Source organism: Notamacropus eugenii, chromosome 1 (genome assembly GCF_028372415.1).
Source record: "Notamacropus eugenii isolate mMacEug1 chromosome 1, mMacEug1.pri_v2, whole genome shotgun sequence".
In the NCBI taxonomy this organism is placed as follows: Eukaryota; Metazoa; Chordata; class Mammalia; order Diprotodontia; family Macropodidae; genus Notamacropus; species Notamacropus eugenii.
The window spans coordinates 122,671,571-122,690,495 of record NC_092872.1 but is presented as its reverse complement, the minus strand read 5'-3'; the positions used below and the strand labels follow the sequence as shown (position 1 = coordinate 122,690,495).

Genomic DNA, 18,925 nt, shown 5'->3' with positions numbered 1-18,925 from the left:
TGCTCCTGATTCTTGATCTCTTCATATCATGTAAAAGTGTTTACTATTGCCTCCAGGATCTTTACTTTCCCTTAAACCTTCTGGTAGCCTGAGTCCAAAATGCTACATGACATCCAGGGAGGGAATAATTTCCTTATCAAGTCATGGAGAAGAGAAAGGTGAGGTCAAGGAAGGCTTCTTGGAGCATTGGATGTCGGAGTGGGACTTATATTATTTTGTACTGTAATTAGAAAGAGGTCATGGGATAGTGGGTAGAATGCTGAACTTAAAATAAAAAATATTTGAATTAAGGGGGTCATCTTTAGTCTGTTTTTTGCTACTGGATTCAGATGGTTCTGGAGCAGAAAATGAGGAGAGGCTGGTGACTTTACAAAGCCTTCCCTCACTTAAATCCAATTCACTTGCAAGTCATGGCATCACCTTCCTGATGCCATGGTCCTCCTTGAGAACAAGGGATAAAGAGTTAAAATCTCATCCTCACATACCTGTTGGTGAGTTATACCTGGGTGAGTCACTTAAACTTTTTTATCCTCAATATCTTCATCAGTAAAATGGGGCTAATAATAATACTTATAACATTTTATTCATTGGATTACTATAAGGATCAAATGAGAATCTATGTAAAATGCTTTGCAAACCTCAAAGCATTAAGCAAATGTCAATTAGATTAGACAAATAGATATAGATACAATTATTATTTTAATATGATCGTAGTGACAAATTGCTAAGGGCCAAACAACCTAAATACAGGAAGGCTCAACATCAAAAGGTACGCCATTAGGTGAAGAATTCTTTTGTCATACTGACCCAAAGAATAGGGAATGAATCTGTGATTTTGCTGATAATCTCCAGGGTGAGGAAGTTCTCTCTACCAGTAGGAAGCTCTCAATCTTCTCTGCAATTCAAGGTTTTAAAGAATTGCCTAGAGTATGAGAGATTAAGTGAGTGACTTGTTCAAGATCAAACAGACAGATTGTGTCAGAAGTTTGATTTGAATTTAGGTATTCCTGACTTTGAGGCCAACTCTCTAATCACTCCTTGACTATCTCTCATGCCAACGAACAGCGCAAAAAAATACAAAATGACTCTCAAATCCTATGAAGACCTATTTTGCTTTCCTAATGGCAGAAAAGGTGTGTGGGTGGAGTAGGGTATGCAAAGGATACTGGGATTGGAATTTTGAGGGGCCATGATATTCCACTAAATTCATATACCATAATTTCTTCAACCATTCCTTAATTGATGGGCATACTTTAAGTTTATAGTTCTTTGCCACTAAAAAAAGAACTGCTATAAATGTTTCTGTACATATGTGTCCTTTTCTTTGTTGTTTTTGGGCATAAGACTAGTCAAAAGGTATACATAGTTTAAAAGCTTTTGGGACAGATTTTCAAATTCATTTCTACAATGGCTTGGTTAATTCAACCCTCCATCAGGCTATATCTTTCTTCCCATTTTTCTGCCCTTCCAACATTTGTCATTTTCCTTTTTTGTCATTTTTGCCAGTCTGATGTGAAGAGGAACTTCAGAATTACTTTGATGTGCATTTCTTTATTAGTAATTGGGATTATTTTGGATTTTTAAAAAATACATAATTTATTTTTCAGTTCTCAACATTCACTTCCACAAGAATTTGAATCCAAAATTTTCTCCCCCTCTCTCCCCACTCCCCTCCCCAGGCACCCATGCACCCCATCCACCAGTTCCTCCAGTCTATCCTCCTTTCTATTTTCCTGTAGGGCAAAGTAGATTTCTATACCCCACTGCCTGCATATCTGATTTCCCCATTGCATGCTCAAACAATTTTAAACATTCATTATTAAAGTTTTGAGTTCCATATTCTCTCCCTTCCTCCCTCCCTCCCCACCCTCACTGAGAAAGCAAACAATTCAATATAGATCATACATGTACAGCCATGCAAAACACTTCCATAATAGTTATGTTGTGAAAGACTAACCACATTTCCCTCTGTCCTATCCTGCCCTCCATTTATTCCATTCTCTCCCTTGACCTGTGCTCCCACAATAGCGTTTGCTTCTGATTATCCCTTTCTCTAATTTGTTGTCCCTTCAATTATGTTCCCTCTCCTATCCCCTTCCCCCCTGCCTTCCTGCAGGGTAAAATAGATTTCCATGTCCAATTGAGTGTGTATTATTCCTTCCTTAAGCCAAATCTCATGAGAATAAGGCAGACTTATTCCCTCTCATCTCCCTCTTCTTCCCCTCCATTGTAAAAGTTCTTTTCTTCATCTTTAATGTGAGATGATTTGCTACATTCTACTTCTCCCTTTCTCTTACAACTAGTACATTCCATTCAACAGTACATTTTATTTTTCAGATATTCTCCCTTTATATTCAGCTCACCCTGTACTGTGTGTGTGTGTGTGTGTGTGTGTGTGTGTGTGAATATTCCCTCTATCCTAATATTGAAAAAGGTCTCATGAGTTACAAAAATATCATCTTCCCATGTAGGAATGTAAATAGTTCAATTTCAATGAGTTCCTTAAGGTTTTTCTTTCCTATTTACCTTTTCATGTATCTCTTAATTCTTGTAAATACAAGAAAGTCAAATTTTCTATTCAGCTCTAATCTTCTCAAAAGAATGCTTGGAATTCCTCTATTTCATTGAAATTCTAATTTTTTTCCTGAAGTATTATACTTAGTTTTGCTGGGTAGGTGATTCTTGCTTTTAATCCTATCTTCTTTGATGTCTGAAATATCATATTCCTAGCCCTTTTGTCCCTTGGTGTAGAAGCTGCTAAAATCCTGTATTATCCAGATTGTATTTCCACAATATTTGAATTGTTTCTTTCTGGCTACTTGTAATATTTTCTCCTTGATCTAAGGACTCTGGAATTTGGCTGCAATTCCTAGGAATTTTCCTTTTGAGGTCTCTTTTAGGAAGTGATCAGTGAATTCTTTCCATTTCTATTTGACTCTCTGGTTCTATAATATCAGGGCAGTTTTCCTTGACAATTTCTTGGAAGATGATGTCTAGATTCTTTTTTTGATCATGATTTTCAGGTAAACCAATAATTTTTAAATGATCTCTCCTGGACCTATTTTCCAGGTCAGTTGTTTTTCCAATGAGATATTTCACATTGTCTTCAATTTTTTCATTCTTTTTGGTTTTGTTTTATAATTTCTTGGTTACTCACAAAGTCATTAGCTTCCATTTGCTCCATTCTAATTTTTAAATAACTATTTTCTTCAGTGAACTTTTGGACCTCCTTTTCTATTTGGCCCATTCTGCTTTTTAAGGCATTCTTCTCCTCAGTGGCTTTTTGGACCTCTTTTGCCATTTGAGTTAGTGTATTTTTAAAGGTGTTATTTTCTTCAGCATTTTTTGGAGGTCTCCTTTAGCAAGCTGTTGACTCATTTGTCTTGATTTTCTTGCATCACTCTCATTTCTCTTCCCAATTTTTCCTCCACCTCTCTTACTTGATTTTCAAAATCCTTTTTGAGCTCTTCCATGGCCTGAAACCATTTCATATTGTTTTTTGGAGGTTTTGGATGTAAGAGCCTTGAGCTTGATATCTTCCTCTGACTATATGCTTTGCACTTCCTCATCCAAAAGGATGGAAGAAAATATCTTTTCAATAAGAAAGTAATTTTCTACAGTCTTTCTTACCCACCTCCACCCCAATTTTGGGGCATTTTCCCAGCCAATTACTTGACTTGAGTCCTTTATCAAGTGGAGGGTATACTGCCCTAGGTTTCAGAGGTTTTACACAGCTGTTCTCTGAGATAACTCTAGGGACCTGTAAGTTTTCAGTTCCTCCAAAGTGGCATAGTCAAGGGAGAGGTGTTTACTCCTCTCCTGGCCTGCACTCTGGTCTGTGACCCATCACAAGTATTCTTTTCTGCCCTGGAACTGTGAGTAGGATTCCCTCTACCCAGCCACCACTAACTCCGCCATGCCAGCACTCCTCCTCCCCCAGGACTGCCACTCAGGTCTGAGATTCAGATCAGCACTCTATTCCCCCAGGGTCTGTAGGCTGAGAGCTCCAGAAGAGGACACTGCTGCAGAGGCTGCTGCCACCCTGGGTCAGGGCTGGGACCTGACCAGGCTCCCCTCTCCCTCAGGTGAAAGAGATTTCTCACTGACCTTTGAAGCTGTATGATGTTTGTGGGTTAAAAAAAATCAGGAAACCACATCAGCTGCCCATGATTCAGCACCCTGAAGCATGCTCCAGTCTTGTTTGTACTGGACTGTGTTCCGCTCTGAGTCTGATGAGACAGACCCTTCCTGTTGGCCTTCCAGGCTGTCTTGGTCTAGAAATCTGTTTTGCTCTGTCATTTTGTGACTTCTGTTGCTCTAGAATTTGTTTAGAGTCACTTTTTACAGATATTTTAAGAGTTTCATGGGGAGAGCAAGAGCAGATTCATGCTTCTACTCTGCCTTCTTGGTTCCGTCCCCCTTCTTAGAACTCTTAATGTGAGATCTTTGTCTGATAACAGGGAGTTAAAGCATTAATGGAGGAATTAAACCACATCCATATTTACATTCTCATTATAAATGGAAAAAATGCAGTGATTCATTGTATCTAGGAAGCTGTCTTCAAAGCCATGAAGACCTAAGTTTAAGTCCTATCTCTGACACTTAATGGCTGCTTGACCAAGACAAACCATGACCTCTCACTGCTGCAGGAAAGTCTTTTAGTCTGTAAGTTGCAGAAAAGAAGATAACTTTCATTGATAGAGGAATTTTTGCTCACCTAGGAGTTCCCTATACCAATGAAATCACAGATCTATCCTTTTTCATTATAGGTAAAATCAGAAGACAAAGAGAAGTTGTCACTAAATAGAAGGATGGCTCATAAATTCTTCTTAAGAGAACTGAGTTGGCTTCATTGTGCTCTCTGATGTAACAGGAAACAACATTTCTTGAGATACTTGGTCATCTTACCCTAAAGTAACCATGATTCACATAAGCAAACAGATCACCATAAAGATCACTGTAGGTTACATAACCTTTATAAAGGATGAAAACTTGAGGAATTCTTTTAAGAATTTGACAAAAAAAAAACTAAGGAAGTTATATGTTGATACTATGACTTCAAGATGACTACACCAGAGAATTCTGAAAGATATTTCATAAAATATGGGTTAGGAATTAAAAAAAGTCAAAGGCTTACAAACTGCCAAGAAACCTCATGTATGAATTTCATGAATAAAGTACTTTCTTCAAAAAGGGAGCTGGACATCATCAGACATGATGAATTGAATTATCACAAAAAGCAGAGCTGACCATATCTTTTCAGAAAATGACTGGTTACCAACATGGAGTAATCTCAGAATCAGCTATGTGCTGTCTTCACCAGTGTCTAGATAAAACTCAAAATCAATATCTACTTAGAAGAAAAGGTCAAGCTGAGAAGATAGTTATAGCAGTGCTAATATGACTGATTTCATCTGCTGAGTCTTCAGAATGAATAAAAATAAAGACACTGATTCTAATTAATACTATTTCTTATAGAAATTCAATTGCTCTATGATAGTCACTACCATGAGATATCGCAGTCAAAAATACAAGACATAAAAATGCAAGCTCATTTGCAAAACATCATAGAAGGTAACTAAAATATTATGAAAATTGTTACCTCACAAAGCAGCAAAAAGCTTGGGAAAGGAAAATGATCCTAAAGAAAGCCTTGATGTGAGACCCATGACAGATCATTCTGAGCACATACATAAAAGAGACTGAAAAAATGAAAAAATAGATGTTATGTGAACTGAATCATTAACACTTCCATAATGACTCTCATTCTCTGTCTCTCTCTGTCTCTCTCTCCACACCTTCTCCTTCTCCCTCTCCAGTGTTTTATTCTCAAAGTCATTGACAGAAGTATCACCAAATTTAGATCCCACCATCTAGGAAGCATCATGATTCTGACTGAGGAGTCAAAAATAGCAATTTGGATAAATTAAGTCTGGACAATGTGTCATGAACAAATACATAGAAAACAAACTCATTTTGGAGAAGACAATTCAAAGGCATGCAGAGATTGCTTTTTTATGATGTTTCAAAAATAAAGAGGGAGGGAAATCTAAAAGAAAAGAAGAACTTTATTGGTATTACTGAAAAAGGGAACAAAATAAATATTGGTAACTGTGAACCCATATGCTTAATTCTACACCTCTAAAACATCTTATAAAAATGCTGCAAGGGTATTCCAGAAGAGAACAGGCAGAATTTTCATGACAATTTTAAATAATAAACCACATCATCACAGTTACACAACTAAGTGTGTCTTTAAGAACTCACAGCATTTTTCATTTCCTATTTACTGAAAGAAGATTTATTAGAGTCATATAGGCAATTCACTTAATTTGTTTGAGCTTCTAATTCCGCCTTTGCAATCTAAAACAAGAATAATATTTGTGCTATATAATATTGCATAATATATAAATACATAATATGTTACATATGTTATGATATATTATAAATATAAATAATATATATGATATATTAAAAAGTACTATATAAATCATTAATACCATAGGTGAAACTCCCACTTTCTTATGACTATTCAACCCTTAGTTTTGCACAGCTTTTCTCCTCACCATCTTTAACATGGTCCTATGGATTCTCAGAACATTCATGAATGCTCTGATCCAGTCAAGTTGGTCCCCATGCCTTTTCAGTGACTGCTTCCCACTCTTTGAAATACTTTCACTCCTCCTTTTGGAATTCCTAGCTTCCATTAAGGCTCAGCCAGGGTAGCAAAAGCAAGGAGAATCCTCTCAAGTATCTTGCAGTTGTCCTCCTTCACTACTCTCATGTAGTTTGGAATTGATTTTGCATATATTCTAATTTACTTATTTGGTTCTCTCCATGTCACACCTCCCCCTCACCAACATCAGCAGAATTTAAAGGCCATGAGAGCAGAGACTTTCAGTTTTGCCTCTATATCCAGTGCCCAGCACACAGTAGGCACTTAAAAGCTCTTGAACTGAATTGAACCTAATTCATTTGGTGGATGATGTAAAGATTGTAAGGGGGAACATTTGTGTACTTAGGAGAACAAATCGTATTAAACTGGTGCTTAGAAAATTTTCACAAATTAAGCGGTGTAGGATATTGCTGTGATATATTAATCCAGACGATGCAACTCTACACAAAAGAAACAGTACTTCTAGTAAACAGAACCAAGAAAACTACATACGCAGGGCACAACAAAGTTAATGGAAGCAACAACAACAACAAAGAAAACATGCTGTGTAATTTTAACAATCATGGACACTCAGAAAAGTTGAAAAAATACATCTTCCTCACTTCTTTGCAAAGGTGGGGAGACAATGGACATGGATTATTGTAAAGAATGTTAAGCTCACTAAATATGTGGGTTTGGCTTTGCTGAACTGCTTTTTTTCTCTTTCAAAAAAATTCTTTGTTACAAGGGAAGGTGGAATTTATTTGGAAATAAAGGAAATATAAAAAGGGAAGCTATCAATATAAACTGTATCAACATTTTAAAAAATAAGAACTCTGCCAGGCAGTAGTTGGCTATGCTGCTTCTGGTACTCTAAGCAAAAGTACCTAGGAGCAAATGTTTCCTAACCTCTTGTATCCCTTGAAGTATTTGATTTTAAGCATGATTGGGGTCAAAGTTCCAAAAGAGTACAATAAAATTTACGGATAAGATCAATGAAATAAAGTATTCTCTCTTGTAGGTGACTTATCAATTAGTTCTTCTAGTGCCAAGTCTTGAAAGGTTTTTTTTTTTCCAGAGGGAAGATTAGAACATTAGAAGACATAAATCAAGATAATAATAAACTCAAGTTTCTGTCTTGCTTTTAGGTTTGCAAAACACTTTCCCCAAAACAATTTTACACATTACTATCTTCCCCATTTGATAAATGGAGAAACTGTATGTTCAGACAACCAATGTCCCTTAATTCTAAGTTAATCAATTTTTCCACTATACCACAGCTGTCTCCATATTGCAGGCTCTGCTATACATTCCTAAAGACAAGAGTTATTAGTATTCACTTTTACTACTCAGAACAGATCAAAATCTTAATAGAAAAATCTCCAGTTCTTTGTTAGTTAAATTCAGGAGGTGGAAAGTTGCCACATGCCCCACAGTACATAATTTCTTGAGACAGTTGGGAAATATTTCATCGAATGACTTACAAAAATGAAGGATCAAACACAGAGGTCAGATTTAAAGAAAAACAAGAAAAACTTTTACAATCAATCTGTTCTCTAATCTCATCTAAAGAATCTTTATTTCCTAGATTTCAACATCAGTCTGAAATCAAAGTTCATGCCTGGACTTTGTTTTTGTTTTAGCAATGTTTTACTACTTAAATGTAAACCAAAAAATGTCAAAAAGGGAAACACAGCAACGTGGAAGGGCAATGTCTGCAGAGGGTGAGGTATGTGTGGAGAGCTAAGTGAAAAAAGGCTGGGCTATCAACTTATTAACTGGGCAAAAGGCAAGGAGTAACCAAGCAAATAAATATTTCCCTAGCATCTACTAATTGCCAGAAACAGTGGATACTAAGAAAAAAACAAGTATTCTCATGAAGGTAAATGTCTTCCATTAAAGGAGATAATTTGTACATATGTAATAATATAAAGAGTAAATACAAATTGAGTGCAAGGTAAAGTTAATCACAATCTGCACAGGTTATAGCCTTTAAATACATACATAAAATATGCACATACACACAAGCACATACACACATACCATTTACTTAAGTTTCACTCCAATGTCACAGAATATTGTGCAGGTGGCTCAAGACTCTCTAAGGACATGCCAGTGGAATACAGCTATTACAAAGTCCTATAGGCATCAAATTTCAGGCTTTCAGAGGACCAGGATGGCTACAAGGTAATTTTTTTTGATCCACTATAACTCTCCAAGACCATCTAGTGAAGATGTAGTAGACTTTTGATAAGTAAGGAAAAAGAAGCAACATCAAATACTAACAAAGTCTTAGACTGTAAACACACACACACACATACACACACACAGCATGTAAAGATGAACATATATACGTTTGCTCTGTTAATTCCATGTCATTCAAATATGTTCTTCATTTTCTAATGTAATCTTATAAGTCAGATCACTGATGTTACTACTTTTATTTTGTCAGAGGGCCTTTTAAAATAATAATAGTAATGATGATGATGCAAAAACATTAGATAGACAGATAACATTTTAAGGTTTGTAATGTACTGTTACAAATATTATCTCCTTTTATCCTCAAAACAACCCTGAGAAGTAGGTGCTATTATTGCCCCCACTTCACAGCTTAAGAAACTGAAGCAGACAAAGTTAAGTGATTTGACCAGGATCATATAAGTAGTAAATATCTAAAAGTCTTCAGGTCCAGCATTCTATCCAGTGTACCATCTCATCCTCAAAATAAAATGGAAAAGATTTTTTATTTTTTATTTTTTATATTTTTATTTTTTTATTTTCCATCACTGGAAGTTTTTAAATTTATTTTATATTTTTAAAGTTAAGTCACTTTTGAGGAAGTCAGTAAATTCAACTAAAAGTGGAACTAATTTCCAAAAAAGGAAACTGGTCCATATCAATCATGAGCATGTCTAAATGCCTAAGAGTGAAAGGAAGAACTGGCAAGCATTTCAATTCACTTAACTCAGTTCAAATAGTCAATTCAGTAAATTCAATATTTATAGGTATTATAGGAGAGGGGTCCTCAATATTTCTGTCTCATTAAAGAATCTGAGGATTCAAAGTCAGGATTCATTGTCAATTCATTCATACATTAAAATAGGAAGTTAAAGGACGAAGTGACCAAGGACTTCATCTAGTCCACTTCCACTTATGTTACAAGTGAGGTAGCCAAGGTGAAGCTAAAAAGGTGAAGAAGTTTGCCTAAGAATAACCCAGCTAGGTAGTGGTAAAGTTGAAACCTGGGTCTCATTACTCCTGATCCAATGCCTTCACTCTCTTTAGAAGCTATTGTGTGAAAAGCAGAAAATCAAATATTTCTCTTACCCTCTAGTGAAATCAACCTGGATGGAATGATCAATTACTAGATCAGCAGGACAGATGGGGTTTATTTTCTCTGGGTCTCCTCCTAACTTTTTCACAGCATCACGCATAGCAGCAAAATCAACCACAGCAGGCACACCCCTATGAGGAAAAAGTTAAGTTCAGCAAGAGGAACTTTTAAAAACATCCGTTTTCAGGAATAGGGGTGGGGGAGTGGGAGAAGAAAGAATTAAAATGTATATGACTGTGAAATGACTGTGTAATTATGGCTATCTATTAACACAGCATGTATATTGAATTATTACACTATAAAGAGAATATATCAAAAGAACATCAACCAAAGAGCATTTAGAAGGCACCTACTACATGTCAGGAATTATGCTATGTCCTGGGGTTATAAAAAACAAAAAATAAAAACACTGTTTGCTCTGAATGAATTTACATTCCAATGTGGGGAACAATTATATATGTACATATATGTGGTTGTGAATATGTGTATACATACATATGCATAATAAAATAAAGGTAATTTCAGGCACCAAAATGGCAAGAGTGCCAGGTCTGGACTCATGAAGACTCCTCAGTGCCTGACTTCAAATCAGGGCTCAGACATTTACTAGTAGTGTGAACCTGGGCAAGTCACTTAATACTGTTTGCCTCAGTTTCTTCATCTGCAAAATGAGCTGGAGAAGAAAATGGTAAACCCCTCTAGTATATTTGTGAAGAAAACCCCAAATGGGGTCATGAAAAGTAGGACTGAACAAATTTCGGTACCATATATGTTACTTTAGTTCTCTTACTACCATGATTATTTTTTAAATGAATTATAAAGACTGAAGTAGTGATTCAGAGCAATACATCAAATTTTAGAAAGAACTTTAAAATAGATGCAATTCATAAAAATGGGCTGTAAAGTCATTTTTTTAGTGAATTCTCTCCATGTCCATGATAAAATCTCAGATGTCTTATTTTTGTAAAAAGTTTGGACTTTGGAAGGAATGAAATCACATTTTTTTAAGTGATGGAGCCTTCCTCCAAAAAATAAGAGTTATCATCTTACAAGAGAAAAAGACAGGCAGAAAAGAGACTGCTGCTGGGAAATGACTGGCTCTATCACTAATGCGGAAATGTAGTCCTGAGAGAAGGACTGAGAATAGAAGCTGTGACAAGGTACAAATTAGGAAAGAGGCTACTAAAAATAGAATATTAAAATTTGAGAAGAGTTACTAAGTTAGAAATATGCAGTATATTTTATGAAACACTACATTATTAAACATACAGATTCAGAGAGAGAGAGAGAGAGAGACAGAGAGAGAGAGAGAAAGAGAGAGAAAGAGAGAGAGAGAGAGAGAGAGAGAGAGATCAGAGAAGCTCACTTTGAAAAGAATATTCTGAGCTAACTCTCCTCAGTACAATTTTTTTCTACCTGCCTCTAAAGAATTCATAACACTAAATACTTCCTTTCCCACAGAATCTCAAATTGAAACAACTTGAAACTAAAAATTCCCTCTATAAGAAATCAGAAGTAGCTATTCAGGTTCCATTTAAAGACTTCCAGTGAAGGAAAAAAATCCATTGCCTCCTGAGGCAGGCCATAGTGATTTTTGAAAACTCCAATTGTCTGGAAGTTTATCTTTATGTCAAAATTAAAACTAACTCCCTGCAATTTCTGCCCACTGCTCATGGCTCTGTCCTCTGTAGTCAAGAAGGATAAAATCTAATCCCTCTTCCCCATGAGTTCCACATGTGGGTCCTTCAAGTACTTGAAGACAACTTTAGGCTAAGTAACCTTCAGTATATATCCATTTATAACATGAGTTCCAATTCTAACACCTTAGTGGTCACTCTTCTCTGTATGACTTCCAGTTTCTAAATGTCCTTCCTAAAATGTTACACCTAGATATGAACAAATATTCCAGATGTAGTGTGTCAATACTTTTGTTCTGGACATTATACCACCATGAATGTAACCAAAGATTGCATGAACTTTTTGACCTCCCTTGTCACATTGTTGACTCATATAGATGGCACTTTCCTAAAACTCCCACCTTTTTTTTAAACAGGAACTACTGTCTAACCACACTTCTCCCACCTTGTCCTCATGAAACTGATTTTCAATCATCATATCTTAACACCCCAATTTTCAACTCTTCTTTATCCATTGGTTTCTTTCTAGCTAGCTTCAGACATGCCTAAATATGCCCCATTCTTAGCTATACCTCCCATCTTTGTACCACTTGCAACTTGATAAATATGTCTATTATAACTTCATTGATCAAATTGATAAATTGTCAGAGACAATGATGGAGTCCTCTATTTCCTACTGCCACATTACCAAACACTTCCCTCCAAGATGATATCAAACACATTACTGATTATTCATTCAGCTTATATTAAATGTATCCCACTATCCTATAACCTAGCCTATTTTTCTTTATATAGTCAAATGAAGACCTTAATGCAAGCTTCCAGGACTTTGTGGAGAGAGGTGCTAAAATTGGAGAAACAGAGAAGATGGACACAAAGCAATTAAATTCAACAAACATTGGTTAACTAATATGGATATTTTCAACTCACGTAAAGTCCTGCAAAATGACTCGGGCAGGCTTAAATGGTACTTCTATATTCTTATGCTGTGTCATATTCCAATTTAAAATGTTTTCAACATCAACTTTCTTCACTAAGAAATCATCACAATTCCGGATGGCTGCCTCTAGGAGAACTCTGATAGAAAATGGTAAGTGTCCTAGGAAAAAAAGAAAAAAATGGTAAGTGTCCTAGGAAAAAAAGAAAACTAAACCCACCATCTAATTATGAGACTTTCTGAAGGGGGGTAGTAGAACCAAGATGGCACAGCAGGACAGACCTGCTACAGCTCTCCTCCCATAGCCCATAAAATACTGGTAAAAAATGACTCGAAACAAATTAAAGAGCAGCAGAAGCCACAAAATGGCAGAGTGAAACAGATTTCCAGTTCAAGACAGCCTGGAAGACCAACAGGAAAGGTCTGGCTCAGAGCAGAGTACAGCCCAGAGTGGGCCTCACAGCATGGACAGGACTGGAGCACACTGGCAGCAGCTGTTGCTCCTAGATTTATCAATCCACTAATGCCAAAGACAGCTTCAAAGATCAGTAAGAAGGCTCCTTCACCTTGGTGAAATGGGTGTAAGGTCTGGTCCCAGCACTGTGCCCAGGGCAGCAGCAACCACTGCAGCAGCAGTATCCACTTTTGGATCTCTACCCTAAAAACACTGGGAAAATCAAGCAGCTGATCTGGGTCTCAGTCCTGAGTAGTGGTCCTGGGATGAGGAGATGTCCTGCCATGGCATAGCAGGTGGTGGCTGTGGAGAGGGAATCCTACTCACAGTTCCAGGGCAGAAAAGAGTGCTTTTGGTTGCTCACAGACCAGAGTGCAGGCCAGGAGAGGAGGAAGTTCCTCTCCCTTGACTGTACCACACTGGAAGAACTGAGAACTTACACATCCCTAGAGATATCTCAGAGAACAGCTGCACAAACCCTCTGAAGCCTAGAATGATAGCCAGTAACTGGCTTGGAAAATGCCCCAAAAGGGGAAAAAAATAAGACTAAAGAAGGTTGCTTTTTTGGTGAAAAGTATTTTCTTCCATTCTTTCAGATGAGGAAGAGCAAAGCATACCATCAGAGGAAGACAGCAAAGTCAAGGCTTCTACATCCAAAGACTTCAAAAAAAATGCGAATTGGTGTCAGCCCATGGAAGAGCTCAAAAAGGATTTTGAAAATCAAGTAAGAGAGATGGAGGAAAAATTGGGAAGAGAAATGAGAGTGAAGCAAGAAAATCAAGAAAAATGAGTTAACAGCTTGCTAAAAGAGACCCCCCAAAAATGCTGAAATAAATTATACCTTTAAAAATACACTAATATGGCCTTTGTTTAGCTCCTTGCTAAATCTCAGGCCTGCTGCTTTTGCATCAATAAAACTCCCAATGGCTACGGAGGTCTAAGTGAATTCATTCACATTTTGAACCAGCTCTCCCATCTCTCTCTCTCTTCAACATTATGATGCCAAAACCCAGGAGTCCAAATATTAATTGGATTCTGATGATCTTCTCCTAGCCACTGGCATAAGAGCAGTGAAGCCAAGACGGCAGAGTAGAAAGACACACGTACACTAGCTCTTCCCCCACAACCCATAAAATACCTGTAAAGAACGACTCTCAACAAATTCTACAGCAGCAGAACCCATAGAATGAAAGAGTGAAGGAGAATTCCAGCCCAGGGTGACCTGAAAGGCCAAGAAGAAAGATCTGTTGCACCGGACATGGAGTGGAGCAGAGCTCAGCCTTGGCTGCATGGCACCTGGAGGAAAAGGACCAGAACAGAGCTTGGGAGTGGAATCCCCAGCAGAAGCAGATGTTCTCAGAATCCTCAACCCACAAACACCAAAGGCAGCTTCAAAGGTCAGTGAGAGGTCTTCTTCAGCTGGCCGAGAAGGGAGCAGGATCCCCCCACAGCTCCAGCCCCAGACAGGGGCAGAGGCAGAAGCAGCACCTTCAGTGGCCTTGGCAGGCAACAGCCAGGGTCCATTGTTGGAGCCCTCAGCTTAAAGTCTCAGAGGATATTGAGTAGCTGATCTGAACCTCAGACCTGAGGGTCGGTGTGGAGGAACTGGAGGCAGTTGTGGAGAGGGAAGTCTACTACTCACAGATTCTGGGCAGAAAAGTTTCTGGTTGCTCCCAGACCAGTGTGCAGGCTTGATTGTGCCACCCTGGAAGAAATGAGATCTTAGAAGTTCCCAGAGTATATCCTACTCTTGATAAAGGACGCAAAGCCCAAGAAACTGGCTGGGAAAATGTCCAAAAAGGGGGAAAAAAATAAGACTTCAGAAGGTTACTTTCTTGGTAAACAGGTATTTTTTCCCATCCTTTCAGATGAGAACAATGCTTACCATCAGGGGAAGACATAAATGTCAAGGCTTCTGCATCCAAAACCTCCAAGATAAATATGCAATGCTCTCAGGTCATGGAAGAACTCAAAAAGGATTTTGAAAATCAAGTAAGAGAGGTGGAGGAAAAATTGGGAAGAGAAATTAGAGGGATGCAAGAAAATCATGAAAAATGAATCAACAGCTTGCTAAAGGAGACCCAAGAAAATGCTGAAGAAAATAATACCTTTAAAAACAGGTTAACTCAATTGGCAAAAGAGGTCCAAAAAAATCAATGAGAAGAAGAATACTTTAAAAAGTAGAATTAGACAAATGGAAAAGAAGGTTCAAAAGCTCATTGAAGAAAATAGTTCTTTAAAAATTAGAATGGAGCAGATAGAAGCTAATGACTTTATGAAAAAACAAGAAATTACAAAACAAAAACAAAAGAATGAAAAAATGGAAGCCAATGTGAAATATCTCATTGGAAAAACAATTGACCTGGAAAATAGAACCAGGAGAGACAATTTAAAAATTATGGGACTACCTGAAACTCATGATCAAAAAAAGAGTCTAGATATAATCTTTCATGAAATTATCAAGGAAAACTGCCCTGATATTCTAGAACTAGAGGACAAAATAAATATTGAAATAATTCACCAATCACCTCCTGAAAGAGATCCAAAAAGAGAAACTCCTAGGAATATTGTAGTCAAATTCCAGAATTCCCAGGTCAAGGAGAAAATATTGCAAGCAGCTAGAAAGGAACAATTCAAGTATTGTGGAAATGCAATCAGGATAACACAAGATCTAGCAGCTTCTACATTAAGGGACTGAAGGTCCTAGAATATGATATTCCAGAAGTCAAGGGCACTAGGATTAAAACCAATAGTTACCTACCCAGCAAAACTGAGTATAATACTTCAGGCGCAAAAATGGTCATTCATTGAAATAGAGGACTTTCAAGCATTCTTGATGAAAAGATCTAAGCTACATAGAAAATGTGATTTTCAAACATAAGAATCAAGAGAAGCATGAAAAAGTAAACAGGAAAATGAAATTATAATGGACTTACTAAAGTTGAACTATTTACATTCCTACATGGAAAGACAATATTTGTAACTCCTGAAGCTTTTCTCAGTATTTGGGTAGTTGGAGGGATTATACACACACACACACACACACACACACATATGGACAGAGGGCACAGGGTGAGTTGAATAGGAAGGGATGATATCTAAAAAAATAAAATTAAGTTATGAGAGAGGAATATATTGGGAGGAGAAAGGGAGAAATAGAATGGGGCAAATTATCTGTTATAAAAGAGTCAAGAAAAAGCTTTTTCAATGGAGGGCAACAGGGGAGAGGTGAGAGGGAAAAAGTGAAGCTTTCTCTCATCACATTTGGCTTAAGGAGAGAATAACATGCATGCTCAATTTGATATGAAAACCTATCTTATACTACAGGAAAGTAGGGGAGAAGGGGATAAGTGGGGTGGGGGGATGATAGAAGGGAGGCCAAATGGAAGGAAGGAGTAATAAGAAGTAATCACTTTAAGGGAGGGACAAGGTCTAAGGAGAGAATAGAATAAATAGGGGGCAGGATAGAATGGAGGGAGATATAATTACTCTTTCATAACTTGAGTATTGTGGAAGTCTTTAGCAAAACTACACATATATACCCTATATTGAATTGCTTGCCTTCTCAGTGAGGATAGATGGGGAGGGAGGAAGGGAGAGAAGTTGGAACTCAAGGCTTAAAGAATGAATGTTGAGAATTGCTTTTGCATGCAAATGGGAAATTAGAAATACAGGTAATGGGGTATAGAAATCTATCTTGCCCTACAAGAAAAGAGAGAAGACGGAGATAAGGGTAGGGAGGGATGTAACAAAAGGGAGAGTAGTTGGGGAAAGGGGTAATCAGAATGTATGGTGTTTTGGGGTGGAGGAGGGAAGAGATGGGGAGAAAATTTGGAACTCAAAATCTTGTGAAAATGAATTTGAAAACTAAAAATAGAAAACTAAAAATAAATAAATAAATTTTTAAAAAATCAGGAAAAAGGATGACACAGGATTTATCAGCTTCTACACTAAGGGATAAAAGGGCTTGGAACATTTTATTCCAGAGGTCAAAGGAGATAGGATTAAAATGAAGAATCATCTACCCAGCAAAACTGAGTATAATACTTCAGGGAAAAAATGGAATTTCATTGAAACAGAAGAGTTCCAAGCATTCTTTTGAAAAGGCCAGAGCTGAAGAGAAAACTTGACTTTCAGATACGAGAATCAAAAGAAACATTAAAAGGTAAATAGGAAAGAGAAACCTTAATGAATTCATTGAAGTTGAACTACTTACATTTCTACATGGAAAGATATTATTTGTAACTCATGGGATCTTTCTCAGTATTGGGGTACTTAGGGGGAATACACACACACACACACACACACACACACACACACACACATACACACACCAAGGGCACAGGGTGAGCTGAATATGAAGGGAGAATATCTGAAAAACAAAATTTACTGTTCAATGGAATGTATTAGGAATAAAAGAAAGGGAGCAGTAGAATGTAGCAAATTATTTCACATAAAAGAGGCAAGGAAGAGCTTTTACAGTGAAGGAGAAGAGGAGGGAGATGAAAGAGAATATGTGAGCCTTAATCTCATGGGATTTGGCTTAAGGAAGGAATAACACACTCAATTGGATATGGAAATCTATTTTACCCTGCAGGAAGGCAAGGGGGAAGGAGATAGGAAAGAGAAGATAATAAAAGGGACAGCAAAATGGGAATGGGGATAATCAGAAGCAAACATTATTGTGGGAAGACAGGTCATGGAAGAGAATGGAATAAATGGAGGGCAGAATAGGACAGAGGGAAATGTGATTAGTCCTCTGCAACATAACTATTATGGATGTGTTTTGCATTGTTATACATGTATGACCTATATTGAATTGCTTGTTTTCTCAATGAGGTTGGGTGGGGTGAGAGGAAGGGAGAGAATATGGAACTCAAAGCTTTAATAATAAATGCTAAAATTGCTTTAGCATGCAACTACAGGCAATGGGGTATAGAGATCTATTTTGCTCTACTTAGGAAGTTAAGAAGACTAGGGTCCTCAGGAGTTGACTGAGTTGTCATTTTACCTTTCAGAATCTTCATCAATTACTTGGGACTGATCCCAAGCGTCAGTGTGATTGATGGTTGATTTTAAGGGTGATCTTTATCAATGAAAGAATTTCCCTATAAAAATCATTAATCCTTTCTATACTCACAAATCATTAAAAAGTATTGGGAAGAGAAAACTGATAGCTAGGATTCAAAAAACATTTTGATCTGGTACTCAGTGAGGAATTTCCCTCTTCCAAAGCAGAGCTACAAATGTTCAGCAACTTGTAAGTCTTAAGAGAGTGGCCTAGGTCCCTGAGAGGTCAAATGATCTGCCCAGGATCACATATCTAGTGTCAGAGACAGAACTGAAACCTAGATCTTCCTGGGTCCAGAGCTCTATCTACAATTTCAGGTTGTCTCAAGAAATGTTCAAATAAAACCATGTAAAAACTTCTAATATTTTTATGATTATAAGCAATGTATGAACATATTTCTGCTTTAAAAGAAAAATAAAATCCTTAACACTATGAAGCATGATCACTTATACTGGATAGGAAGACCCAGTGAAGTTAATGACACTACAAAGGAAAAGATTTTCTTTTTATTTTTATAATAAAAGTTCCATTTGCTATAGGAAAAATTGTACAAATATTGTCTGGAGATATTATTATTATTCTGCTAAAATGAGTAAATGTCAATTGAAAATTGCCTAATTTGGGCAATTAAGTGCTTTATCCAAGGACATTTATATGTTTAGTGGAAGAGGTTTAAAAAAAAATCAATTTTCTTGGATATCAATCCCAAGTTCTGCTATCGAAAGAAAATGCTTCATTGCTACTCATTCTTTCCAATTTCTTGTGTCCCCCTCTCGAGTTAGTATAACTTAAAAAAAAAGAACTAAGAAAACAAGATAACATTTTTTTTGTGTGTGG

The 18,925-nt window shown here is 37.0% G+C and overlaps 1 protein-coding gene across 2 annotated transcripts in view; it reads right to left on the bottom strand.

Annotated features, from left to right (window-relative positions):
* Positions 1 to 18,925, bottom strand: part of ACO1 (aconitase 1) — a 103,905-nt gene that overhangs the window by 53,561 nt on the left and 31,419 nt on the right. For both annotated transcript variants that reach the window (XM_072612754.1, XM_072612743.1), the window contains 2 exons: positions 12,557 to 12,725; positions 9,983 to 10,120 (listed from right to left, as the gene is read on the bottom strand). In XM_072612754.1, the coding sequence (XP_072468855.1) occupies positions 9,983 to 10,120; positions 12,557 to 12,725 (307 nt within the window). The remainder of the gene's footprint in view (positions 1 to 9,982; positions 10,121 to 12,556; positions 12,726 to 18,925) is intronic.